Source organism: Agelaius phoeniceus, chromosome 25, assembly GCF_051311805.1.
Source record: "Agelaius phoeniceus isolate bAgePho1 chromosome 25, bAgePho1.hap1, whole genome shotgun sequence".
Lineage (NCBI taxonomy): Eukaryota > Metazoa > Chordata > Aves > Passeriformes > Icteridae > Agelaius > Agelaius phoeniceus.
Genome location: NC_135289.1, coordinates 7010359 through 7036222, shown reverse-complemented (window position 1 = coordinate 7036222; position 25864 = coordinate 7010359). Strand labels below are relative to the sequence as shown.

General features: G+C 52.4%; 3 protein-coding genes across 4 annotated transcripts; 2 read left to right on the top strand and 1 right to left on the bottom strand.

The window, feature by feature from the left end:
- Window positions 1–718: 718 nt before the first annotated feature.
- Window positions 719–13064, top strand: TIMM17A (translocase of inner mitochondrial membrane 17A). Its single transcript, XM_054648612.2, has 6 exons — window positions 719–866; window positions 5358–5457; window positions 6850–6913; window positions 7667–7795; window positions 8333–8443; window positions 12708–13064. Exons 1-6 carry the CDS (start codon window positions 841–843, stop codon window positions 12776–12778), a joined length of 501 nt encoding a protein of 166 aa, XP_054504587.1. The 5' UTR covers window positions 719–840; the 3' UTR covers window positions 12779–13064.
- An 865-nt stretch (window positions 13065–13929) lies between these two features.
- On the bottom strand, window positions 13930–20715 carry ADIPOR1 (adiponectin receptor 1). Of its 2 annotated transcripts, none has more exons than XM_054648611.2 (8): window positions 20614–20715; window positions 20279–20508; window positions 19515–19631; window positions 18679–18850; window positions 17550–17736; window positions 16365–16552; window positions 14968–15161; window positions 13930–14675 (listed from the first exon to the last, which is right to left on the bottom strand). In XM_054648611.2, the coding sequence occupies exons 2-8, from the start codon at window positions 20438–20440 to the stop codon at window positions 14547–14549; spliced, it is 1149 nt and encodes a 382-aa protein (XP_054504586.1). In that variant the 5' UTR covers window positions 20441–20508; window positions 20614–20715; the 3' UTR covers window positions 13930–14546. The 2 variants fall into 2 exon arrangements, with proteins under 2 accessions (XP_054504586.1, XP_077046570.1); XM_077190455.1 differs by having other exon boundaries at window positions 16434–16552.
- A 1406-nt stretch (window positions 20716–22121) lies between these two features.
- Window positions 22122–24562, top strand: LOC129130211 (tetraspanin-18-like). Its single transcript, XM_054648524.1, has 7 exons — window positions 22122–22178; window positions 22426–22620; window positions 23173–23247; window positions 23498–23596; window positions 23678–23857; window positions 24105–24188; window positions 24515–24562. Exons 1-7 carry the CDS (start codon window positions 22122–22124, stop codon window positions 24560–24562), a joined length of 738 nt encoding a protein of 245 aa, XP_054504499.1.
- The last annotated feature ends 1302 nt before the right edge of the window (window positions 24563–25864 follow it).

Sequence of the window (25864 nt, the reverse complement as noted above, 5' to 3'; positions counted from 1 at the left end):
AAACACTGTTCCCTGGATTGCAGCTCTGCCTGCCCAGGAAACTGACCTGGTGATAGGAATGTCAAGTCCCAGCTCCAGCTGCATGCAGGACCACAAGAACATCCCCTGGGACATGCGAGGTCAGCTCAGCTCATGCAGCAGCATCAGGAATAATGTGGGCTTGGACCCTGACGTTCTAGGCCAGGCTGGACAGGCTTGGAGCAACCTGGTCTAGTGGAAGATGTCCCCGCCCATGGTGGGGGGGGAATGGGATGAGATTTAAGGTCCCTTCAAATCCAAACCACTCCTTGATTCCATTAAATTTGGGGCAGAGTTGCTTGTCCTTGGAGCAATTTGCACAGGTACAGTTTCTAAAAGAGCTGGAGAGGGACTTTGGACAAAGTCCTGGAGTGACAAGACAAAGAGCTTCCCACTGACAAAGGTTAGAGGGGTTATTGGGAAGGAATTCCTCTCCTTGTGAGGATGGCGAGGCCCTGGCCCAGGTTGCCCAGAGAAGCTGTGGCTGCCCCATGCCTGGCAATGTCCAAGGTCAGGATAGCCGGAGCTTGGAGCGCCCTGGAATAATGCAAAAGTGTCCTTGCCCATAGCGAGGCGTGACACTGGATGGAATTTAAGGGCCATCGCACCCAACGCATCCCTCGCGCTGACATTTCTCTCCTCATGGTTCGGCAACCCTCCCACCGTCACTGCGCCTGTCACTCAGCGCCGGGGGCGGGGCCAGGGCATGGCGCATGCGCAGACACGTCCCTAATCGTCTCCTCGTCCCGCCCTCCGCTGCCATTGGCCGGCGCGGGGCCGCCGCAGCCAATCGCGCGCGGGGAGGCGGTGGGGCCGAGCAAGATGGAGGAGTACGCTCGCGAGCCCTGGTGAGGGGATCAGGATCGGGGATCAGGGATCGGGATGGGGATCGGGATCGGGATCTGCGAGCGCCAGGGAGGGGCGGGGCGGGGCGGGGCGGGGGAGCGGTGCGGGCGCACCCGCGGCCGCTCCTCGGGGCCGCTCCCCGTCGGGGGGGCGGGGTTGACCTTGGTGGGGCCCCCTGAGGGAGGCGGGGGAGGCTGTGCCGGTCGTGCCGCGGGGCCCGTTCGGAGCCTGGGCAGCCAAACTCCTCTGCTACCGAGCCCCGCGCGGCCTCCCGGAGCGGCGAGGAGCCGGCGGGGTCCTGCGGCCTGCACGGCCCACGCGCCTCCGGGGGCGGCGGGCCCTGCACTGACGGTCCCACGTTTGGTCCTTCAGCAGCCCCTTACTCGCAGCCTTGCCTCCGTCCCTCATCCTCAGCTTCCCTTCCAGCCTTCTCTTATCCTTAGTGCCTCCTCATTCTCAGTCCCACATCATCGGCTTCCCTATCCTCAATTCCCCCTTATCCTCATCTCCTCACATTCTCGGTTTCTTCCTCATCCCCCACAGGCTGCTCCCCTCCCCCTCTGCTCCCCATCTCAGATCATCTGTCCTCAATCGCCTCTCATTCTCAGCTCGCCTCTTGTCTCCCCACGATGTACACCCCTCCAGTCCTCAGTCCCCCGTTTATCCTCAGCCACCATCTCAGTCCCCCCATCCTCAGTCCTCCCTCTCATCCAAAGCCCTCCCAATTCTCAGTGCTACCATTTTCAGCCTCCCATCTCAGCCTTCCTTTCATCTACAGCCCACCTCACTCTCAGTCTCTCCCACATCCCACCTCAGTCTTCTCTCATCCTTAATTCGTCTTCAACCTCCCTTCAGTCCCCAAGTCCTCCCTCATCTTTGGCCCCCCAGGCTCCCCTCACGCCTCCCGTGCCCCTGCCCTTCTCCCTCTCCATTTCCATAAGCCTAGCCTGGCCCGCTCCATGCCAAGCTGGCAATGTCTGAATCCTGTTATGGTTCAGGACTGTCTTTGTAGACCTACACAGGCACATTGGTTGCAAGTCTAAGGTTGTATTTGTAGTAGTAAAAGGATTAAACACAAGCTCAGGTGCAGGGTTACTGAATCATGGGCAAAGTTTTTCATCATGGTGAGGAACTTGGGACAAGGGCCTGGAGTCACAGGCAGGACAGAGGGGAATGCCATTCCACTGCCAGAGGGCAAGGTTAGATGGGATTGTGGGAAAAAATTCTTCTCTGTGTCATGAGGCCTTGGCCCAGGTTGCCCAGAGAAGCTGTGGCTGGCCCATCCCTGGCAGTGTCCAAGGCCAGGTTGGACACTGGGGCTTGGAGCAACCTGGGGTGGTGGAAGGTGTCCCTGCCCATGGCAGGGGGAGGAGTAGGATGAGCTTCAAGGTCTCTTCCAGCCCAAACCAGTCTGAGATTCTGCTCACCTTTGCAGACAAGAGACCTGCGACTGTTCATGAGGCTTTTCCCAAACTCTGCAGATGGCTCTGCTGACATGCATTAAGTTTGTCCATAAACATCACCCTTGCCTTTTCACAGCATAACATCTGGGACATGAGCAAAGTAAATAGTGTTTATTAATAGATTGCTGTGGACTCCAGGTAATCCCGGAATTACTTAGGTTGGAAAAGATCTCTCAGACCATCAAGTCCAACCTGTGACCCATTGCCAACCCGTGACCCCACCTTGTCAACCAGACCAGAGCATTGAGTGCTGTGTCGAGTCATTCCTTGAACGCCTCCAGGGATGGGGATTCCACCACCTCCCTAGGCAGTCCCTTCCACTGCCTGACAGTCCTTTCTGTTGAGAAATTCCTCCTGGTATCGTCCTCACCCTCCCCAGGTACAGCATGAAGCTGTGTCCTTAATGCTGTGCAGTTGGGATGTTTTGCTGCCAAGCCGTGTGGGGCTGTTGGTGTCCCCCATTGTTCTGGCTGCTGGTCACCCTGTGGTCCTTCTGTTACCCAGCCCTGGAGCTGCTGTCCTGGGGTCAGGCTGGGTCCCTGTGAACCGTTGGCACAGAGAAAAGGTCCCTTTGTTCATTTAAACTGTGGCGGCCTCTGATTCCAGTAGTTATGCAGCCTTCAGGAGGGCTGCAGGATGCTGTGGGGCTTGGAGGGAGGACTCATCCCTCTCCCAGGCAGCCAGAGCTGGTGTGTGGCTGTCCCATAGCCCTGGGAAAAGTGAAGTCTTGCCCTCTGCTCTCCTCATCTTTGGGAAATTTCTGGTGCCATCAGGAGCAGGAACCCAACCTCTTCCACCTGTCATTTCCCTATAGTCAGGGCTCCCCTCCGAGTCAGGGAAACAATTAACAGTAATGTTCTGCTTGTAGATGAGTGCCAGATTAAGAATGAAATAATCTCTTTTCTTCTCCAATTCTTTATGAGGTCAGGCAGTGCCAGGGCTAGAGGTATTTTGCATCAGCTCTGAGGGAGTTTGGAGGAGCTGACACATGCTGGCTGTGCTGGCATCAAAGTTGTTCTCTCATTTAAAAGCTGCTCAGAAAAGTTTGGAGAATAGTTTAAAAGGAAAATTAGGAACCCTGAAGGTAACAGTTAATGAGGTTAAAGAGGGAAGCATTCCCTGATTGGGGTCTCATTAACAAGGTTTCAAGAATAAAGAAGCCATGATTTGGAGTTTGGAATTCCTTGACTTTATGCATAAGGGAAGCCCACTTTATATAATCCATTTAGATTTCCAAAAAGCCTTTTAACGAGATCACTCTCAGAGAGTTAACAAAGGAAGAGGGTTGGGATGTTTTATTCATAGCGAGGAGATAATAATCTGCACAGGAGATGTAAGAACAAAACAAAAAAAAATCCCTGAGAAAAATGATGTGAGTTTCTTTTCATCTTGACATATTGGACGAGAGTATGTCTGGAACCTTTTCCTTATGCAGGAAAAAGTGGAAGGAAAAGAAATTGTTGAATTCTTGAATGCAGTTAGGGCTGAGGGGGTTGTAATGAGATAAGATGAGACCATATGCAGGCATATGGCAGACAAACAGGAGGTGGTGGAGGGTAACATACACCCCCCCTGCTTCCTGAGGCCTTGTGGGTTTGGGACCTGGATTAGTTGTCACTGGGGACACTCAGTGGTGACACTTGGGTGTGGTCCTGGTATCTTGGGAACAACCCAGCGATCCAAGGTACAAAAGCGAAGCCAACGTTGAGTGTGACCTGTGCACGCAGGGGTTCTCTTTGTAGGGGGCAGGGCTGGCTGCAGAGGAGGAGGTTTGGAAGTAGGTTGTGAACATGAAGAGCCTGGGAGAACACTCAGGGAGAGGGACTGAAAATTAGAGATACTTTCTCCTGGAAGAAAACACCTTGTGGCAAAGCCTGCAGCACAATGAGGGGGATTTATCACCCCTCGCTAGGGGAGGTCTGTAAGGCGGGGAAGTGGCAGGTCAGGGATGATGTCCTCATGTGCAGGAGCTGGAAGCTGTAGGGGATCCTCAAGAACAGAAACATGACATTACAAGTGAAATTGGAAGTGCTCATTGATGCTCCTGCCTGACAGAAACACTGAGCTTGCCATGGTGCTCCGATTTGTGACCTGCATGCTGTTGTAGGCTGATTTTTGCATTTTCTGATGATTGGCAGTGTAGGAGTTAAATCACCTGAGTGCTTGGCTGGAAGATCTAGAGACAAGATGAAAGAAACCGAACAACTTTGTTATTCTGTGCTCTGAAATTACCCACAGTGACACCAGAAGTTAATGGCATCTTAAAGCTCACCTAATTCAAGAGTTTGGTTTAGAGTTGCAATGCTCCAGTTCTTGGCAGAGGTTCTGAACCTGTAAATAAGGGTCCCTTGTCAGATACTGACAGCCTGTGCTGCAGGAAGGTTCTATGCAAGGTTTTCCTGGCTGCTCTGTGGTGTTGGAGCAGGAATTGTGGGTGCTATACCTCTGAAGAGAGATCTCTTTTGTTGGAATGGACTTCAAAGATCCAGGATGCATCAGGAAAAACCTTTCCAGCTCTGCAAAGATGACTTTGAAGTCTCACTTAAATCGGCAGAGCTAATGAAAAGGACGAGTGATTCAAGAAAAAGTGTTTTGTGCCACCTGGGAGCTGCGTCTCATGGAATTTGGTACCTCAGTTCTCTGTAGGTCAAGAGAAGAATGGGATCAGGGAATTAAAAGCTATTTACACTATGTAAATAGTGTAAGGCAGAGCTGGAATTCTTCAGGAGTTTTCCATGATGGAAGTATGTCTCTCTGCCTTGTGTGAGGAGTTCAGGCATTTCTATATATTTGGTACTTCCTACTCCGGGGAAGTGGGCCAGGAGACTCTGGCAAAGGTTGAGTCTGTTTTGCTGTAATATTCTTGATTTTTTGTTGCTGCCTGCTCAGTTAGCTGGATGTGAGATGGTATAACCACCAGGCTCAATCTTCACCCCAGTTATACCAGTGCTGAAGTGCTGGATCCATCCCACTCACTTAATGGTTTAACATGATGGGATTTAATATTTTCATCTCTATTTTTCATTCTAGTCCCTGGAGGATAGTGGATGACTGTGGAGGGGCCTTCACCATGGGGGCCATAGGAGGGGGCATTTTCCAGGCTATCAAAGGCTTCCGAAATTCCCCAGTGGTGAGTAAAATCCTCTGAAGGTGCATTGACTGCAGTCCTGCCTCCACTGTCCTTCCCCAGGGAGTGTGGCAGTGAAGGGGAAGGAGAATAAATCCCTGTGCAGGGAGCAGGGCTAATTAAAGACCTCTACATTGTTAATCCACACCATGAGAATCTGTCCTGGTTCAAGATCTTTCTTCATCTTTTGGGATAAAATTGCTGCTTCCCCGTTTGCTCTGGTGTCCGCAGTGGGACACTGGTTGCTTGTTCCTCTCTAACTGATGATCATTTCCCTCAGGATAGGAAGTGCAGCAGGAAAGATTCATCTGCCTGTGATTCTGTCTGCATGGAGGGACATGAAGCCTAGGCTCTCCTTCCTCTCCTGGCCTTTCCCTTTCTTTTAAAACATGGAATGACTCAAAGAATCTTTTTCTCCTTCAGATTTATATTAAAGGGTATATTTTTCTTTAATTAATCTCTTTTTAATCATTGCCATTTTTATTAGCTCTATTTCTAATGCTCAGATTTGGTTTCAATGCAGGAGTGAGTAAACTTGGAAGTGAAGTTTTGCTGATACAAGTCGGTTTTCACTTTTGGAATATCTGCTACAAAATCTTGGCTATAAACCCATTGCAGAGGCATTTGATAAATTAAGATTCAGTTGCTGCTTGAACATTAATTTTAAAATTTCTCTGACTTCATAGATAAGGTGTTTTTGATATTAGTCTGACAGTAAGCTGTTGGTTTGAGGTGGGTTTAATAAATAACTGTTTCCAAACTAGTCAGATCCTGCAGGCACTTCACTTGCAAAGGACTATGTGCTTAATTAGAGTCTTAATTTTGCTTAAGACTTGCTTAATGTACCTATCCCCACTTCTGAGTGATTGTAACAAAAATAAAACTTGGTGGATATTCTTTAAACTGTATTAAAGTCTGGGAGAATGTGCAGTTGTTCTGTGGGGTCCTGGGTGACATGTTGAGTATTGGACTCTGGAAGGCTCAGCATGACTTTGTTTCTCTTGACTACAAAGACACCTACAATTGCACCTGCAGGAATGACTAAACATAGGACAACTAGTGGGATTGCCCAGCATCTGGGAAGAAAAAATTGTACATGTGAAAAATCACTGCTTATCCTGATAAAATGTTACTGTAATGCCTCCTTCAGTCCCACTGAGACTGTGAACCCAGATTGTTTCCTGCCTGGTGACTGTAATTCCCATCTGTACCTGACAGGAATATTGTATGGGAATGATAAATAGTGAAATAGTGTAAAGTACACTTTGTCTCAGCTCCTTACAGCTGCTGAGGGCACTCAGAAATGTGTTGGGTCTGTGGCAGGGTTTTGCAATATAGACTCAGCTTGGCTGTAAGATTTTACTGTTTTCTTTTGACTGAATTATCTTATTTTAGGGTGTAAACCACCGGCTGCGGGGCAGTTTGACGGCTATTAAAACCAGAGCTCCACAACTGGGAGGTAATGAATTTTGGGGTTTTGTTGCACAGAATTGACTGTTGTTAGATAACAGAGTTTGGGGATGTAACATGGTGCAGCTACACTGACACCTGCGCTGAGTCTCAGCAGGTTTGTTGGCCCAAGCAATGGGTAAATACAGTTCTGATATATCCAAAAGTGGTTTGGATGGGGAGGAAACAGTCCATGTTCCTGGAATGATAAGACAGCTGTAATAACTGGTCGTATCTTAAACAGCAGAGCTCCCTGGAGCCTCTTCATGGTGTGGAAGGGGTTAAGATAAAACTAACTCATTACAAGAAGTGATCCAGCTTGGATGAAAAATAGACCTTGGGGATATCCATGCATGTGCTGTAGAATGCCAAGCTCCTGAGGCCACAGGAGCAGGGTTGGGTGAGGTGTGACATGACACTCCATCATTGTCTGTAAGGAAGTATGTTAAAAGGGGATAAATCTGGAAGTTCCCTTAGCTAATCTGACTTTGTTAGGATGAAAGTTCCTTTATAATCACAGTTTGATAAATTTTCTGTAGTTAATTATAGATTAGTGAGATCATATGTAAAATGGGGCGAGAGGCCAATGATGATATGTCAAGTTGGAAATTTCCCTGTATTGATTTTAACCTGTATTTGGCTCTTTATGAGTATGAATTTACTTCATGTCTGAAAGGGAGCACAGTAACACCACAGCATCTGTTGTGCAGCATAACTGGCTTCTTTGCTCTCTCCAAAGTGGCTTTGGTTTGATTTGCAACAGGGAGCTTTGCTGTCTGGGGAGGTCTCTTTTCCATGATTGACTGCAGTATGGTCAGAATGAGAGGGAAGGAAGATCCCTGGAATTCCATCACAAGTGGAGCCCTGACTGGAGCCATTTTAGCTGCAAGAAGTAAGAAACTGGGGATATCAACTGAAAATCTCCTATTCTCTAAACGTTCAGTTCTCATTGTATAGCAAAGCAACAGTCTGTGACACCCTAATTGGCATTTGCTGTCTCAGATGCTGAAAAATAATCTGAAACTTTTTTCCTGTGCTTAGGAAAGTAATAATCAGGCTCCCAAATGTTCCCAGTGTTCCTTGAAGGAAGGACGGGGGGAGTTGCCCAGTAATTATCCTTTAATGCAGCTTAATGGACGCAAAATTACTGCTCTGAGTCTGTTTTAGGAGAGTTTAAGGCATGAAGAGGGTGGTGAGGCCCTGACACAGGTTATCCAGGGCAGCTGTGGCTGTCCCATCCCTAGAAGTGTCCAAGGCTGGGTTGGATGGGGCTTGAAGCAACCTGGAATAGTGGAAGGTGTCCCTGCCCATGGAGGGGGTGGAACAAAATGATCTTCAGGGTCCCTTCCAGCCCAAACCATCCTGGGATTCAATGGATTCTAACATGCAGCAAAGAAATTAAGTGTTGGTTTGTGCTTTTCATTTCCAGACGGCCCTGTTGCCATGGTTGGATCTGCTGCAATGGGAGGAATTCTCCTGGCCCTGATCGAAGGAGCTGGAATTCTGCTGACTAGATTTGCCTCCACACAATTCCCAAATGGTAAGGAGCCGGCAGAGGATGTGTCACAAGGATTTGCTTTGCTGATGTGCCCCTGGCAGTCATCTTATCCTAGAGTGAATCTGCACTGCCCTGCCAGCTCCTGTGGCTGTGGAAAGCCAAGGAGGAGCTGCAGGTGCTGATGACATGAGATTATCTCCTGCTGGGAGATGGGAGGTAGCATGGCTGAGAGCGGGGATATTCCTGCTGTCCCTGGCTTCTGCCACACACATAGTGGCAGAAGGGTTTTACTCAGGGGTGAGACACAATCGTTTGAGGGAATGGCAGGCAGCAAATTAGGCAAAAGAGGGTGGTTCTGGCAGGCTGTGGTCTGTGTGGGGAACCCCACGTAAATGAGAAGATGAAGACCTGGCAGGTACAGATACATGATTTCCAAAAAGGGTGGTGGTGATTCTCTTCTAAACTGCTTTAATATCTCACTGAGTCACAGACTGTTGTGTGAATGCTTCCTGTGGAAAATCCTAAATACCTCTGTCAAAGAATCCCAGACTGCTTTGGGGTGGCAGAGACCTCAAAGCCCATCTCATTCTACCTCCTGACATAGGTAGGGACACCTTCCACTATCCCAGGTTGCTCCAAGCTCTTTCCAACCTAGGCTTGGACACAGCCAAGGATGGGGCAGCCACAGCTTCTCTGGGCAGCCGGGGCCAGGGCCTCATCACTTTCATAGGGAAGAATTCTGTCCCAATATCCCATCTAACCCTGCCCTCTGTCAGTTGGAAGCCATTCCTCCTTATTCTGGGGGATTCCAGGCCCTTGTCCAAAGTCCCTCTCCAGCTCTCTTGAAACCTCTTCAGGCACTGGAAGGGGCTCTAAGCCTTCTGCTCTCCAGGTTTAACATTGACAGCTCTTCCAGCCTTTCCTCATAGGAGAAAATGCTCCACCTTATTTTGGGAAGAACACAAACCACTAGTGTTGGATGAGTAGCAAGTCACTAATTTCCAAGTGAATCCTCTCCTGGGTTTGTTCAACAATATTCTTCATCCAATCTATGACAATTTCTGTTTTTTAAAGATGTTTGAAAATTAATTTGCCTTGGAGAAAGTGTATCATCTGTCCATGACAATTAATTCTCTCTGGATTGTCCCACCACAGCTGTGTTGCTCCCTCCAGCAGCACACAGTGGATCAGGAAGCTGACTCCACACTTGTTCCATTTCACTGATTACTTTACTGTCAGGCAAGTCACCATGGTTAAACCTTTCCAGAGGGGCCATGGTCATGTCAAAAGCACTAATGTGCAAGTTTCCAGCTCCTTTAGATGACTGGAAAGGTTTCCCTCTCCCTCCTCTGGTTGATTTCCCCGTTAGAAACTTTGTCTAGTGCTAGGTATCCCTGCCCATGGCAGAGGGTAGAGCAAGATGAGCTTTATGGTCACAGAATTCACAGAATGACCTGGTTGGAAGATACCTTAAAGATTGAGTCCAACCCATGCCCCAACACCTCAACTAAACCATGGCACCCAGTTCCACATCCAGTCTTTTTTTAAACACATCCAGGGATGGTGACTCCACCACCTCCTTGGACAGGCCGTTCCAGAACTTTATCACCCTTTCTGTAAAAAACTTTTTCCTAATATCCAACCTATATTTGCCTTGATGCAGCTTGAGACTGTGACCTCTCATTCTGCCAGTTGCTGCCTGGTGAAAGAGACCAGCCCCACCTGACCACAGCCACCTTTCAGGAAGTTGTCGAGAAGTGATAAGGTCACCTCTGAGTCTCCTTTTCTCCAGGCTAGACAACCCCAGCTCCCTCAGTTGTTCCTCACAGGGTTTGTGTTCCAAGCCCCTCACCAACCTCATTCCCCTCCTCTGGACATGCTTGAGTGTCTCAACATCCTTCCCAAACTGAGGGACCAGCACTGGACACAACACTCAGGGTTTGGCCTCACCAGTGCCAAGTACAGGGGAAGAGTGACTCCCTGCTCCTGCTGGCCACACCATTCCTCATCCAGGCCAGGAGCCACTGGCCTTCTGGGCCACCAGGGCACTCTGCTGGCTCATATTCAACCGGCTGTCACCAGCACCCCCAGGTCCCTTTCTGCCTGGGCACTGTCCAGCCACACTGTCCCCAGCCTGTAGCATTGCAGGGGGTTATTGTGGCCAAAATGCAGGACTGGGCACTTGGACTTATTAAACTTCATCCTGTTAGACTCTTCCCATCCATTCATTCCAAGTCTCTCTGTAGAGCCCTCCTACCTTCCAACAGATGGACACATGATCCTAACTTAGTGTCATCTGCAGATTTACTAATGAAAGACTCAATTCCCTCATCCATGTTGTCAATAAAGATATTAAACAGAACTGGCCCCAGCACAGACCCCTGAGGGACACCACTGGTGACTGGCTGCCAGCTGGATGCAGCCCCACTCACCACCACTCTCTGGGCCAGCCATGCAGCCAGTTCTGAGCCCAGCACAGAGTGCTCCTGTCCCAGCCCTGGGCTGCAGCTTTTCCAGGAGTGTGCTGTGGGAGACAGTGCCAAAGGCCTTCCTGGAGTCCAGGCACACAACATCCACAGCCTTTCCTGCATCCACCAGGAGGGTCACCTGGTCATAGAAGGAGACCAGGTTGGTCAAACATGACCCAACCCTCCTAAATCCCTGCTGGCTGGGTCTGATACCCTGGCCATCCTATAAATGCTGTGTGATGACACTAAGTGTAAACTGTTCCATGACCTAACTGGGTACTGAGGTCAGGCCGACTGGCCTATAATTACCAGGATCCTCCTTCCCACCCTTGTTGTGAATGGGTGTCACATTGGGCAGCTTCCAGTCATCTGGAACCTCACCAGTGAGCCAGGGTTATTGGTAAATGATAAAGACTGGCTTGGCAAGCTCAGCTGCCAGCTCCCTCATCACCCTGGGGTGGATCCCATCTACTCCCAGGGATTTATAAATATCCAAGCAGCTCAGCAGTTCTCTGACTGCCTCCTCTTGGAAAATGGGGGGACCATTCTGCTCCCTGATTGAGCAACCCAAGAGGACAGTTATCCTGAAGGCAAGTCTTCTCACTAAAAACTGAGACAAAGAAGGCGTTAAGCACCTCTGCCTTCTCCTCATCTGCATTCCTAAGTTCCCTTCTGCATCTAATAAAGAACAAACATTAGTTCTTACTCTTCCTTTTACCACTAATATATTTATAAAAACATTTTTTGTTATCCTTTACAAAAGTCGCCATTTTAAGTTCAAACTGAGCTTTAGCGTCTCTAATTTTTTTCCTACATGCTCTAGCAGCCGTCTTAAATACTACCTGAGAAACCTGACCCTCCTTCCAAAGATAATATAGCCTTTTTTGATTCCTGAGTTCCTTCAAAACCTCCTTGCCCATCCAGGCTGGGCATTTGCCTCGTCGACTTGTCTTTTGGCACACAGGGACAGTCTGTTCCTGTGCCCTCAAGATCTCCATTTTGAAGCACACCCACCCTTCCTGAACTCCTTTATTTTTAAGGACTACTTCCCAAGGAACTCTCAATAAGTCTCCTGAATAGACCAAAGTCTGCCCTCCGAAAGTCCAGTGTAAAAGTCTTATTAATGTTCCTCTTGACTTCACCAAATATTGAGAATTTTATAATTTCTTGATCACTATGCCCCCAGTGGCCTCCAACCACCACATCTCCCACCAACCCATCTCTATTTGCAAATAATAGATCTAACATAGTCCCTCCCCTGGTGGGCTCACCCACCAGCTGCGACAACCCAAATCATTCCACAATTCCATGGATTCTATGAAACTTGGAGAGAAGTGGTTTGTCTTTGGAGCAGCTTGAACAGTGTACTCTTCCTAAAAGAGAGCTGAAGAGGGGTTTCAGACAAGGTCCTGGAGGGACAGGACAAGGGGGAATGGCTTCCCACTGCCAGAAGGCACAGTGAGATGGGATGTTGGGAAGAAATTCTTCCTCTGAGGGTGGTGAGGCCCTGGCTCAGGTTTTCCAGAGAAGCTGTGGCTGCCCCAATGCTGGAAGTGTCCAAGGACATGTTGGTTGGGGCTTGGAGCAACCAGGGATAGTGGAAGGTGTCCCTGCCATGGCAGGGGGTAGAATTGGATAAGCTTTAAGGTCTTTTCCAAGCCCAACCAGTCTTTGATTCTATGCAACTTTTGAAACTTTTTATGAAACCCAAACAATTCCAGGGTTTATGATTCATTTTAAGAGGGATTTATATAAACAAACCAGCTGTGATTTCTGTTCATAGGAAGAATTGCCTGCATTTTGGTATTTATTTGCCTTTTCCCCTGTCCCTCCTCCAGGCCCACAGTTGTCAGAGGATCCATCCCAGCTCCAGCCACCCCCATTCAGCGACTACCGACAGTATCAATGATGGTCCCCGACCACCTCCTCCCCCCTCCTCCTCCTCCCTCCTCCTCCTCTTTTCTCTTCCTTCCCTGTCCCTGAGTGGTCCCACCTGGAGGATGCGGAGGGGGTTTATACTTAACACCAGTGGTCGTCCCTTACACACCACATGAGGAGGACCTGCAGCATTTCTCAACATCAAACTGCTCAGGAGAACTTTTAGAAAAGAAAATCTATTTATTCCTGATATATTCCATTGCTGTCATGTTACACATGTCTGGTAGAATACAAGGAAGTTTGAGACAAGGACCAAATGGAGTCTTGTCATCCTTTGGACACAAACTGGAGTGAAAGTCTTGGAGTCTCCTCTGGGATGTTGTGCCTGCAGTGAACACAGCTGGAATGTAGCCTTTTCCCTGTTAGATTTAGGTTATGGGGCTGGTGGGAGAAGCATTGTACCTGCTGCCAGCACGGCCTCCTGCTTTTCTTGGCCTGAGCAGAGTGACCATATCTGCTCTGTGGTTTTGTTCTTAAACTCCAGCTGTAGAAACCCCTTCCCTCTTGCCAGCAGTTACAGAATCACATCCAGTGAGTTTTTTTGTTGTAACTCGTTAATTAACTAATTGACACCGTTGCTTGCTGGCAGTTCCTGATACAGTATGGAGCCTGGGGGATTTCCAAAGCTGGGCTACATCCAAACTGCTCAGCAAAAGGACACCTTCACCTCTGAGGGATGGCAGGGACAGGTGGCACAGGGGCTCTAGCGGCTCTGCCTGCACTCCTTCACCCATAGGTTAGGCAGTGGCCTTCTACTGCCTGAGCTGGGCTTTACTGTGCTGACCTCTGCCTCTCCAAACCCCCTGATAATCACTGTCCCAATGTGCACCAGGAGAAGCCTCTGCCTGGAGCATAGTCCTGCACTGCCCCCACCCTACCTGTGTGTGACACCTCTCCTGCCCTACTGAGCCCCAAGGGAAGTCACAGTCCTGTAGCTGTCACCAACCAGGGCCATTTCCTGCCCTGTCACCACCACAATGCCCAGTTTCCTGGTTTATTCCAGCCCAGTTCAGAGTTGACCGCAGCTGGAGGGATCCCACTGCCCTGGGGCACTCCTGCCCTGCTCCTGGGGTGTCCAGAGCCCTCTCTTCCCCACCTCAAAAATGGACACAGACACAGCAGTGACACTGAACTATTGACCTTTTTATTTCAATCAGCTACAGCAGCTCTACATTCCCTACAACACTGTCCTTCCTCCCGACAGTGAGGGAGCCGAGGACTGCGGTGGCAGCGCGTTGTCTTAAAGCTTAGTATTAAATATTAAATATTCTTTCATTTATGTTTACATTACTTTGTCAAGGAAAACAGAACAAAACAAAAAGGACAATTAAAACTTTAAATTACGTGAGTGTGTGCCCATGCCTGGGGCCGCCCCAGCCAGGCACTGCTGTAGGGGATATGCAGAACTCCTGGTGTGTGAGGAGCAGGATGTGCTTGGCTGTGTGGGAGCAGGAAGCTGTTCCCTGTGCTGTCGGAGCAGCAGGTGATCCCGGTGCAGCTAAAACACTGTCTGGAGGAGTCGGGAGTGCCCCTGCAGCCCCAGCACACTGCGTGGGGAAGGGGCTGAGGATTTGGTCAACAACTTTGCTAAAGGATTTATCCAATTCTTATTTTTTTGTTTCTTTAAGAAAAAAAAACAACAAACCAACAACCCCAAATGGTTTTGAGTCTTCCTTTGATTTTAGCAAAGACAAGAGTTTAAAAAGCACTTAGGAAGCTTGTACTAAAACCAGGCGCTCTCAGAGGAGAGAGTCATCTGTGCACCCCCCTTCCAGGCCGTAGCGGAATTCCTGCAGGTTGGACACCCCATAGAAGTGGACAAAGGCTGCAGCCACCACCAGCACGTGGAAAATCTGATGAGACTGGAACTGCAGGGAAGCAAAAAAGCCTTTAGACCACATCAAAGGGGACAGCAACATTATCAACACCTCCTCTTCCGCTTCGCTGCTCCAGGACTGTCCTCTGTGCTCTGCTCCCCACTCTTGCACCCAGCAGCGATTTCCACCCTGTACTTTGCCCTGCCCACGCACAGAACTGTTCAAGGTCTGGCTACCAGCATGTGCTGAGGCACAGCCGGACACCCCCAGCCTCCAGCCCCTCAGTGCCCCCTCCCCTGACCCCAGAGCTGCCCCCAGACAACCTGTTCACCCCCACACTCACCCAGATGTCAAACTTGCCCGGGAAGAAGCGCTCAGGGATGCGGGCAGCGTAGAGCCCGGCGCCCGTGATGTACATCACAGCCATGAGGAAGAACCAGCCCATCTGCCCCACCGTGGTGGCCTTCACAAAGCCCTCGGCAATGGTGAAGTGCATGGTGGGCACAACCCCACTCAGTCCCAGCCCCAGGAACACGCCTGCGGCCCAGAGAGGAGGTCAGGGAAAATAGCTCAAGTGTGGAGGGGGAGCCACTCCTCCCACAAACTCCCCTTGATCCCTCATCCTGTGCTAGGGAAGCATCTTTTCTTCACTGAATTAATAGAGTATCTCAAGCTGAATAGGACCCATATGGATCATTGTGTCCAACTCTTAGCCCTGCACTGGAGACCCCCAAACAATCTGACGCAGTGCCTGAAAGCGTTGTCCAGGCACTTAAACCTCTCCAATCCTCACGGCACTTATCCTTCACAAAATGAGGGGCCCACAGCTCCACATCCCAGGTAAACAGCCCCTATGCTCACTGGGCAGAACCCACCCAGTGTTTCTTATGCACGACTGCAGCAGCTCCCACTCCTGGCTACGGGAATGGACATTTTGGAAGGTGCCAGCCTTTTGGATTGCACTGGGAACACAGCCACCCCTTCCAAGAAAGTAATTTCTTGCAGCTCCTGAGGAAGGAGCTCAGCAGCAGCTGAAATGTTCAACTCTAGCATCTGATGAGTTGGCAGAGAACAAGTGGCACCATAGTGACACTGGCCTGGGGAGGCTCTGGGTGGCATTCGGCTGGATCCTGCTCATGCTGGGGGCACAAGATGAAGTGGAGAGGAGCCATGGGGATGTGAGTCCTGCCTGTCCCCTGCCCTCATCTGAGGGCTCTCAAGTGGCCTCTGTCTCAGCATGGTCCCTCCTCACTCATGTAGCCAGGACAGTGTTCTGAGAGACATTTGCTTCAGGACCCCTGGGACTTGGGGGAGGGAGGTGTTTCCTGGTGCTCAGCAAGGCTGATGGGATCTGCCATTAAGATTGGGGTAAATTGGGGTGTGGGGCTGGAGGCAGCCCCCCACTCCACTCCCAGGAAGGCAGGGACCAGCCAGCCTGGTAGGCAAGAGCTCAGGAATGCCTTTCTCCTCCACCCCAGCTGCAGGTTCCTGCTGCTAAACTGCTTCCCAGAGAAGGCAGAAAAGGCACAGCCCCAGCCTGCCCAGGGCTATTTTTAAACTCCAAGCCTCAGGCTCTGCTCAGGAGATGAATCCCCAGCACAGCAAGAGAAGACAGGAGGCTACTCCCTACAGTCCTGTGTGCTGCTCAGGGGGAATGAATCCTGCAGGTGCCCAGAGCTTCTCCCAAATGGGATCGGCCCAAAGTGCAACCCAGGACTCGTGGGAGGAGGGAGCTCCTACCTGCTCTGGTCTGCCTGTGCTTGGGGGTAGCAAATCGGTCCCACTGTGCCACAATGATGGCAGAGATACCCAAGACACAGACGATGGAGAGGTAGATGAGTCTTGGCTGTGGGGAGCAGTAGAACGAGTAGTAGAGCCATGGGACGAAGCTCCCCATGATCAGCAGTGCAATTCCCGAATAATCCAACCTGCAGGCAGGGTGCAATGACAGAGAGCCACAGGTGAGCCCCAAAATCCACCCCCTCCATGTGTGGGAACTGTCCAGCCTGCACCTGAGTGGAGTCATTGGGCAGGACGGGTATGCTGGGCAGGTGTGACAGGAGAAAAGGCCAGGGCACAGTGGGAATGCTGGGGGGGTGCAAGAGGAGGATGGAGCTCAAAGCACTGGGAGAAAATCCCTGTGCACATGGATCTGTGATCCTCTACTCATCTCACCACAGAAACATAGCCCCTGAACTGCCCCCATTGCCTTCCCAGCAACACAAGGGCATTCCTGCTGGATTTGTTCTGGAGACAGAATCCCATGGGATCTCTGGCAGTTGTGCAAAGGGGATGGGCAGGATTCCCAGCAAGCAGCACCCAAATAAATGCCTTTAACAGCCATATGGGAGCAGAATGTCACTTGAGAGCCTCACTGCAAAGGCTGATGGGAGCTTGACCCTTGGAGCAGCCCAGGAACAGGCATAAACCACTGACCAGCCTTCCCATTCTCCTGGGAATCCTGTTTGTGTTTCTTCTTTCCATTTGGCTTCAGTCCAAACTGGATCCAAACCAGAAGTTTTTAAAAGCACCCAGTAAACCGGAACCTGCCAAACTGGCCATGGCCCCCAGCTGCCCCATGAGAGCGAGACCCCTCCTCAATTCACTACTATAAGGGGCATAGAGCCTGTTCCCTTCGGAGCACAGAGGCCATTCCTGTGGGAGCCAAGATCCTGTTCCCTTGGGAGCTGCAGGGTCCCAGGATCTTTATCATGCACTCGAGGCCCCTGACCTGGCACATTTCAGGTGCTCAGGCAGAACCTTCCAGAACCCTGTTATGGTTCCCCTCAGTTCCATGCTGGATTGGGTTTTCGCTCTCTTCCCCCAGGGATAAAACATTTGGGAATGCAGTGCTTTCCAAGAGGAAGTGCTGCAAAAACCCAAAACCTCCCAGGAGACCACACAACCACACTCATGCTGACTCACTTTGAAAAAGTCCGTGAGACCTTCTCTGAGTGACAGTACACAGTGTGGAAAAGCCAGGAGAAGCTGAGGCACAGCACTGCTCCCAGGAAGAACATCCCGAACACCACCTTCTCTTGGAGAGGAGCCATAAAGTACATGTTGGGCCGCAGCATGGTTAGGATCCCCAGGCAGAGGAACAGAACAAACCCTGCAGGAACACATGGAGAGGGAAGTCAGGGGGACAGTGGGGAATTTCAGCAAAGCTAGGATAAGAACAGCCCTGGCCATGCTCCTGGAGGTGCTGGATGTATCCCAGGGGTGCTCAGTAACCCACAGTGGGTCCTTGGCTGAGGCCTTTGTTTGTGCAAACAAGAAGGGCTGGGGTCAGGGGAAGGGGCAGGCACAGGGCAAAGAGCTGCTGAGCTGCTGTTTCACAGGGTCATGGAATCACAAACTGGTTTGGGTGGGAAGGGACTTTAAAGCTCATCACATTCCACCCCCTGCCATGGCAGGAACACCTTCCACTATCCCTGGTTGCTCCAAGCCCTGTCCAACCTGGCTGTGGACACTTCCAGGGATGGGGCAGCCACAGCTTCTCTGGGCAACCTGGGCCAGGGCCTCACCACCCTCAGAGGGAAGAATTTCTTCCACTCTCCCATCTATCCCTGCCCTCTGGCAGTGGGAAGCCATTCCCCCTTGTCCTGTGACTCCTGGCCCTTGTCCAAAGTCCCTCTCCATCTCTCCTGGAGCCCCTTTAGGTACTGGAAGGGGCTCCGAGGTCTCCCTGGAGCTTTCTTCAGGCTAAGTATTTCCAGCATTCCCAGCCCAACTCCAAAACAGAAGAGCTCTAGCCCTCAAAGCATCTCTGTGGCCTCCTCTGACTCATTTCAGAGGAACATCCTCTGAGGCTCCCCTGTTTTGCCCAGGACACATTTCCCTGTCCCACTCCTGCAGAGGCTGAGCCCAGCCCTGGTCCCTCTCTCCCAAGGGGCTCCAGGAGCTCCAGGCACTCCGTGTCTGATCCTCATGCATGCACAGGATCTGCACAGGGAGCCCTGGGCATTGAGAGGAACCGGCACCGAGCCCGTTATGACCCTAATGCAGGATCTGAGTACCTCCAGCCCCAGGGCTCCCCCTTCCCCACAGTCACCCAGCAGGTGTGTCCAGATGTTGCCGGTCTCGGTGTGAATGCGGAAAATGCTCCGGAAGCAGGCGCGGAAGGAGGGCATGGGGGGCCGGTGTCCGTGCAGGAGGTAATCGTTGTCCTTGAGCCAGTCAGGCAGCACGTCGTACGGGATCACCCGCCAGCGCCCTTCCCACACCTGCAACACACCAGGGGATCAGGGCAGCCCAGAGCCCCAAACCCATGGGAACAGCCCAGCCCTGGGATGCTCCTTAGGAAGTTTGGCTTCTCTGACATCAGGTGCCCTGTGGGACCCTGTAAGGCACTCACCCACATCCTGCCCTTTGCTCTCCATAACTTCCCAGGGAGTGATTCCTAGTGGCCCCAGGGAGTGATTGTACCCCCACCTTAGTTACCACAAAGACTGACTCCCAGTAGGGAGCGATTCCAGGACTCCCCAGGAAGTCAGGGGTGATTAATACCCTCAGATTTAACCCTTCCACATCCACAGACTGTTCCCTGCAGTGGGAATTCCCATTTGATCAGGGAAGAAGCACAGGAGCCACAGTGACTGCAGGCACTGGGTGACACCCCAGCTGGCACTTGGACCCCTGGGCCCCACCCAGACCCGCAGGAACATCTGAATTGCTCCCAGGTTTCCACCCACCATGGCTGGGCCAACCCCCATCCAGCCATCCCCTTCCCACACCATTTCCAGGGATGCTGCTGGAAGTAGCCCAGCAGAGCTGGAGCCAGCTGCAGCCACGTGGAGCTTTATGTGGACACATCCTGTCACCCTAAACCCAGGGACTGGAGAATCTGCTCCAAAATCAAGACTGGGGGATCGCCACAGGCTCCGGTACCTTGTACACAAACTCTTCCATCTTCTCCATGGCATGGTGAGCCTGCAGAGGCAGGGTCAGCACCCGCACCACCTCCTCCTCCTCCTCGCGGGCCACTGGGCATGGCGGGTCCTCAGCCTGCAGCAAGAAGAGCCAGGAGGGAATCGTTCCAGCCCCTGGGAGAGGAATCATCCCTGCCCTTCTGAGAGCACCTGGGGCTTCACCCCTCTGACGGGATGGGCAGGACCCGCCCGTCACCCTCGTTTATGCAACACACTGCTGCCTGACCCATCCCGGGCATGCTAATCCCAGATTTATCCTGTCGAAAAGTGAGATTAGCACCAGGGATTTTCATCCCTACAACCAAGGCTGGAACTGCCGCTTGGCCCAGCCGGGAGACCCGAGCTGGCCCACCCAAGCAGAGGCGGCTCCGAGCTGGGAACGCTCTGGGTCCCGGTACAGCTCCCGCTCTCCTCAGCCGGGAAGGAGTTCGGGAAAGTGATTCCCGGCCCTGTGGAAATGCTGGGGCACTGGAAACAGCCGGTACAGACATAGCGATCCCGGTGACATCCCTGTGAAGGACTATCCCGGCTCCATGCCTGCACGGCAGGAGCAGTTTAGGCTGGCTCGGAACACGGACCGGCCCGAGGAACAACACGGAGCCCTTCTCCTCTAGCTCTTAATGGGATAACAGGCGGATTCCCGGCATAATCCGCGAAGACGGAGCGAGGAGACTGAGCCAGGCTCGGGATCCCCTCCCGCCCGGGGGTCTCGGAGGGGCTCACGCTGGCCGCGCCGGTGGGTCCTTGGTCCCCCTTCTCTTCTAGGAGCGGCCCCAGCTCGGCGAGCTCCAGGTGCGCCCGTTCCCGCTCCCGGTCCCGCTCCCGGTCTCGGCCGGCGGCCGCAAGCCCGCTGCCCGCCCCGGCGGGGGCCTTGCGGGACGCCATCGGGGCGGCGGGTGCGTTCGGCTCCGAGGCAGCCGGTGAAGGTCCCTCCGCGTCCTTCTGCCGCCGCGCTGGGGGGGAAAGAAGCAGAGTTACCGGGACCGAGGGGGCCGGCGGCAGGGTCCTCCCCAGGGTCTGGAAACAGCGGACGCCCCGCTCCCCCGCCCGTCCCTCACCGGCCGCTACATCCCGCGGGCGGCGGCAGCGGCACCGGAAGCAACGCTGAGAGAACGGGAACGCACAGCGCTGGTTCCGGCCTCGGGGCCACGCCCCCGCCAGAGCCCCGCCCCGAAAAATAGCGCTCTATGATTGGTCAAGATCACTGTCCGTCTCTCTTTTCTCCCCCCCCAACGGCCACCGCCCACTGCGATTGGCCGAGCTACCCCGCTAGGGTGCCGGCGGAAGCCGCTCTGGCCGCGCGGCGCAGCTTTGTGGCTGCGCGCTCTGTTGCCCCCTGGTGGCAGCCCGGTGTACTGCGGGGGGACAGAGCCCCTAGCGCCCCGGGTGACACCACGGTGACACCGACACCGCCGTCCGTCTGAATTATCGGCCCCCGGGATGAATTCTCTCACCTTTTGCAAATGTAACTGTCATAATTCAATTTCTCCATCAGAAGATGCTGTAATGAAGAACTTTGTGTTTCAAGCATTGAGTAAAGTTACATCACCAAAACAAATATGCATTAGGCAGGCGAAGAATATGCTTTAGATATGCGGGTTCATTAGGCAGGCAAAAAATATGCTTTAGATATGCGGGTTCATGTAAATTTTACTGTATTTAACCTTTTGCCCCTCGGTGTGCTTGATTTGTGGAAACCTCCTCTTTGTACCGGGTGCAGAATAAATAATGTTTCCTTTCTATCGTGACTCTGTGTTTAGAGAGCTCCTAAAGTAGGCAACAAGAGGAAACAGACCCTGTCATCCATCTGGGATGTCCCAGTGTCCCAACAGCTGACAGCCCTTGCAGCACCACCTGCCCGCCCACGTGTGGCCGTTGAGGGCTTTCCTGAACGGCCACAGCAATTATCAATGGCCGAGGTCACCCCCGACCTGGTGGGGCGGCTCGTCTTTCCCTGCCTACAGGTTTAATTTCCTTGGCTGACAAGAGCAGGAGACTCCCAGCCGCTGGCTGCACAATGGTGGATCCTGTTCCCCATCAATCATTCATGGCCTTGCTGCTGGAAGAGATTTCTTGGGGACTGCTGGAGTAGCAAGGGGGGAGAGATTTTCCGACCTTCATGATGTTATATAGGTGCTGGCAGCACCAGGGAAGGTTGGAGGTACCTGGGTCGCCCACTATCCCTGCAGGGTGAGTAGTGTGGGGGCTGAAAGGAACACAGGATTTAGCGGGGACATGGGTTTGGAGGGGACATGGGTTTATAGGGGACACAAGATTTGGAGGGGACACCGGGTTTAGAAGGGACAGAGGACTGGAGACATGGGGTTTGAAGGGGACATGTGTTTGGGAGGGGACACGTATTTGGAGAGGACACAGGTTTGGGGCTTTTTGGGGTGTTATGGGAGATGGTGGGGATAGAAGATGATCTGGGAATTTTGGGAAGCTGCATCCCCCCACATTCTGCTGGAGCCATGGGGTCCAGGACAAGTCAGGGTTGGCTGTGGGCAGGCTCTGCTCTCCTCTCCATAGGGACAAATACTGCCGTGTCCCCCCTCCTGGTGTCCCCATGGGTGTCTTGAGCTGCATGAAGTACCTGATGTTCATCTTCAACATGCTGGTGTTTGTGAGTCCCCCTGGGCCCTGTGGGGTGCAGGGATGGAGGGAACCTGTGCCTGGGGACCAGTAACTCCAGCTGGCTCAGGGGTGGGTGACACCAGTCCCAGGGAGGGAACCAAGGGTTGAAGCATCCCCCATCCACATGGGGTGACATTTCTGTCTGGCTCAGGGGTGGGTGACATCCATTCCCAGGGAGGGGACCAAGCCTGGGACATCCCCTGAGCCCATGATCATCTCCTGACCTCCCCCTGCAGGCTGGGGGAACGTGCCTGGCAGGCATGGGAGTCTGGGTGGCCGTGGACCCGGCTGGTTTCCAGGACATCGTGGCCACCAGGGCCGTGCTGAGCGCAGGCGCATGGCTGCTGCTGGTCGTGGGCATCGCCCTGTCCCTGCTGGGCTTCCTGGGCTGCTGCGGGGCCCTGCGCCGGAGCCGCCCGCTCCTGCTGCTGGTGAGGGAGGGAGGGAGGATGGGTGGAAAGGGGCTACAGGATATGGCCAGGGGGCACTGGGGGCAGGAGTCATGGGCTGAACAGTGGTGTTCCTGGGATGCAGGTGTTCCTGGGGGAGCGAGGAGCTGGTGCTCCTCATCCTCAACATGTCCTGCCATCCACTCCCCACCTCGTGAGTCTCAATTTAGAGCCCAGAGGATTTATAAAGCCACCAAGTAGGGTCAATTCTCTCTGAAGCCACTGGCTTCTCTCACATGGCATTTCCAAGATGACCCCACTGCTGGTAAGGGGCAGAAAAATGCCTGTTTGAGCACCAAGACCCCCATTTCTTCAGCATCCTCAGTCTCTTGCAGACACTGCTTGTTTTTAACCCCTGTCTTGCAGCCACAGTGGTCAGAGATGTGGCATCCGTCCCCAGGAGCTGTACTCATGTCCCTGGTCTCGGGGACACAGGGCACAGGCAGGGCTGGTGCAGAGGAGGGCAGGGATAACGTGAGCAAGCTGCTGGTGGGATCAGGCTTGTCTCTGACTCCTTCACCTGCTGCCTTCCAGTTCTTCATCCTCGTCAGCCTCGTCTTCCTCATGCAGCTCATTGGGGCCGTTCTCTTCCTGGTGCACTGGAAACAGGTACCAACACCATCCCCAGTGTCACCATCCTCCCTCTGTCATGCCATAGCCATGGCTCTGAGTCCACCAGGCAACTGGGGCTGGTGGAGGGACACCCTTCCCCTCACCTCCATCATCAGCACCACAATACAAACTGCAAAGCAGGTAGGGGGGATCCATTGGGTGCCCAATTCCCCTCTAAGGGAGCTTGTCCTGAGCAGAGTGGGAGAGGAACAGAGGAACAGTCCCAGCCCTGGCACCAATTCCACAGGTCCAGCCCGAGCACTTCCTGTCTGAGCTGCAGAGGAACTACGGTGGGGACGAAGGTGCTGAGGTGTTCTCCACAGCCTGGAACACCCTCATGGTCACGGTGAGCAGCTGGGAGGCTCCTGGGGCACGCACAGGATCCACCAAGGGTGACCATGGTGATGATGTTTCCCTTCTGTTCCAGTTCTCGTGCTGTGGTGTTTTAGGACCCGAGGATTTTGGGAATGGCTCCCGCTTCCAAGAGCTGCACCCAGGGATGCCATGGCCACGGGCATGCTGTGCCCGGGATGGGCTTCTGCAGGTGGGAGAATTGCTGGGCTGGGAGCAGTGCCAGGAGAGAAGCCCTGGCTACATCCATGAGCAGGTACGGCACAACTCTGCTGAGTCTGTGTATGTGTCCCAGCCTCAGCCAGGCTCACGGAGGAGAGCGTGAGGGACAGAAACAAGGGACATTGCCTGGTTGTGGTTCAACAGTCCAGTGGCTCCCAAAGTCTTCAGCTCATCCTTCCCCACAGGGGACCCCCCACATCCCCCTGCAACCCAGTCCTCCTCTGGGCTCCCTGTGGCCATGAGGAACATGAGAGAGCCCTTCCCTCCTCTCTCTGCCCCAGGGCTGTTTCTCTACCTTCGGCAAGACCCTGCAGAGGTACATCTCCCTCCCTGGGACCTGCAGCTTAGCCGTGCTAGGCATTGAGGTAATGAGGGGGGACCAGGGACAGGGCAGGAGGAACGTCCACTCTTTGTGGCAGGGGGGTTGCTCAGTGAGGAAAGAGAGCACAAATGGGCTCAGTTCTGTCCGGGGTACAGAGCCTGCTCTCTGCTGCAGATAGGGCAGGTGAAGGAACAGGGAAGGGTTTGTTTTACTCCCCCTGGGTCTCCTTGCCCTGGTGTCCCTGTGCAGCACCAGGAGAGCTGGCCCAGGCCCCTCAAGGGGCACACAGGGATCCTCCAGCCCTTCTCTGCCCCTGGCCTGGCCCGGCCCTGCTATGGGGCTGACCCTTTCCCATCTCCATCATTCCAGATCTTTGCCATGTTCTTCGCCTTCTGCCTTTACTACAACTTCGACTGAGTGGGACAGGGACACGCCCAGGGCTTTGGGAGCAGCTGAGGACACAGCCTTTCATCACCCAGCACAGATCAGCTCATCACTGTATAAACGACTCAGACCCCGGGTGGGAATGACTAAATAAAATTTAATTAGAACCCGATAAGTTACAAAGCAAAGAGGGGACGGTGCTAGGAGCATAGTGACACTCTCTCTGCTCACCAGAGGCTCAGCTCACAAAATGGCATCTTTGCCTTTTATGCACTCCAGGTTGCATCAGCCACATTAGTATTCATACACAGTCCTTCTATGTCCTCCCAGCACTTCCCACAGCCCGTGGCTTTGCCCATATATATATACTTGGCTCCTCCTAGGGTCCATGACCTCATTCTTATAAGTAGATTTGGCTCCTCCCAAGGTCTGTCTGTTAGCCCTCTGTGCCTCTCCTTGGTGGAGCCCCTCTTGCATCTTGATTGGTGGTGAGATGTTACCCTGACAAGAGTCCCAGCCACAAGTGTCCCCCACTCCCTGCCACCTCTTGCAAGGGGCAGGTATACATGTGGCCCTCCCCCGCATTTTTGGCCAAAGCTGCCAGGCAGCAACCACACTGTGGGAGGGGAGGATTGGAGGGAGAGCAGAAAACGGTTCAAAACCAAACTGGAACAACAAAAGTACATGTCAAAAAAACTGTAAACCTAAACAGAACTTCTTCTCACCATACTTAATAACTCCTCGTTTGCATGAGCCAATCACTACACCTTATTCATTACAATCCCCCCTTTTTCTCTTGATGCCTCATTTATTTGGCTCATGCAAATGAGTCTCATTTCCAATTTCATTACAATACTTGAAATTGACCAACCCAACATTAATCATATTTACTTAAAATTTTCCAACCCAACATCAACCATATTACAACATCCAATTCATATATTGTCTAGGAAAATCAACTTCTCTTAACTTCTTCTCCTTATATCTGATTAGATCAACTTAAACTGTACTTGAATGAGTCCTAACAGTATCTGTTGACACGGTTCAGGGCAGCAAAAACCTTATGTCTCCCTGAGAAAATGATTGATGGCTCTCATGACATGGGTAGTCCTCTGTAATAAAAGGCAAGTGACAGACAAAAATGGGAGTAACAGAGGTCTGGTATGGCTTTTACTTCCACCCACCATGCCTTATAGGGTTGCTACCTATAGCAGGTGTGTATGATTTTCCAACCCAGTATTGCCCTCCATCCCTTTGTTACTTCTCCCAATTTTGCCACCTTCCAATTTTAGCTGCCTTTAGTACTTTTTCCATTATGATCTTTTCCTGGTGCTC

Bases quoted from the DNA above. Each gene is read 5' to 3' on its own strand.
- TIMM17A (XM_054648612.2), top strand. From the start codon at position 841: ATGGAGGAGTACGCTCGCGAGCCCTG. The intron at 867-5,357 runs GTGAGGGGATCA...TTTTCATTCTAG, and splicing joins GAGTACGCTCGCGAGCCCTG to TCCCTGGAGGATAGTGGATG. The intron at 5,458-6,849 runs GTGAGTAAAATC...ATCTTATTTTAG, and splicing joins GCTTCCGAAATTCCCCAGTG to GGTGTAAACCACCGGCTGCG.
- ADIPOR1 (XM_054648611.2), bottom strand. From the start codon at position 20,440: ATGGCGTCCCGCAAGGCCCCCGCCGGGGCGGGCAGCGGGCTTGCGGCC. The intron at 16,553-17,549 runs GTGAGTCAGCAT...CCCTGCCTGCAG, and splicing joins GTCTCACGGACTTTTTCAAA to GTTGGATTATTCGGGAATTG. The intron at 14,676-14,967 runs GTGAGTGTGGGG...GCTTCCCTGCAG, and splicing joins CGGGCAAGTTTGACATCTGG to TTCCAGTCTCATCAGATTTT.
- LOC129130211 (XM_054648524.1), top strand. From the start codon at position 22,122: ATGGGTGTCTTGAGCTGCATGAAGTACCTGATGTTCATCTTCAACATG. The intron at 23,597-23,677 runs GTGAGCAGCTGG...CTTCTGTTCCAG, and splicing joins GGAACACCCTCATGGTCACG to TTCTCGTGCTGTGGTGTTTT. The intron at 23,858-24,104 runs GTACGGCACAAC...TCTCTGCCCCAG, and splicing joins CTGGCTACATCCATGAGCAG to GGCTGTTTCTCTACCTTCGG.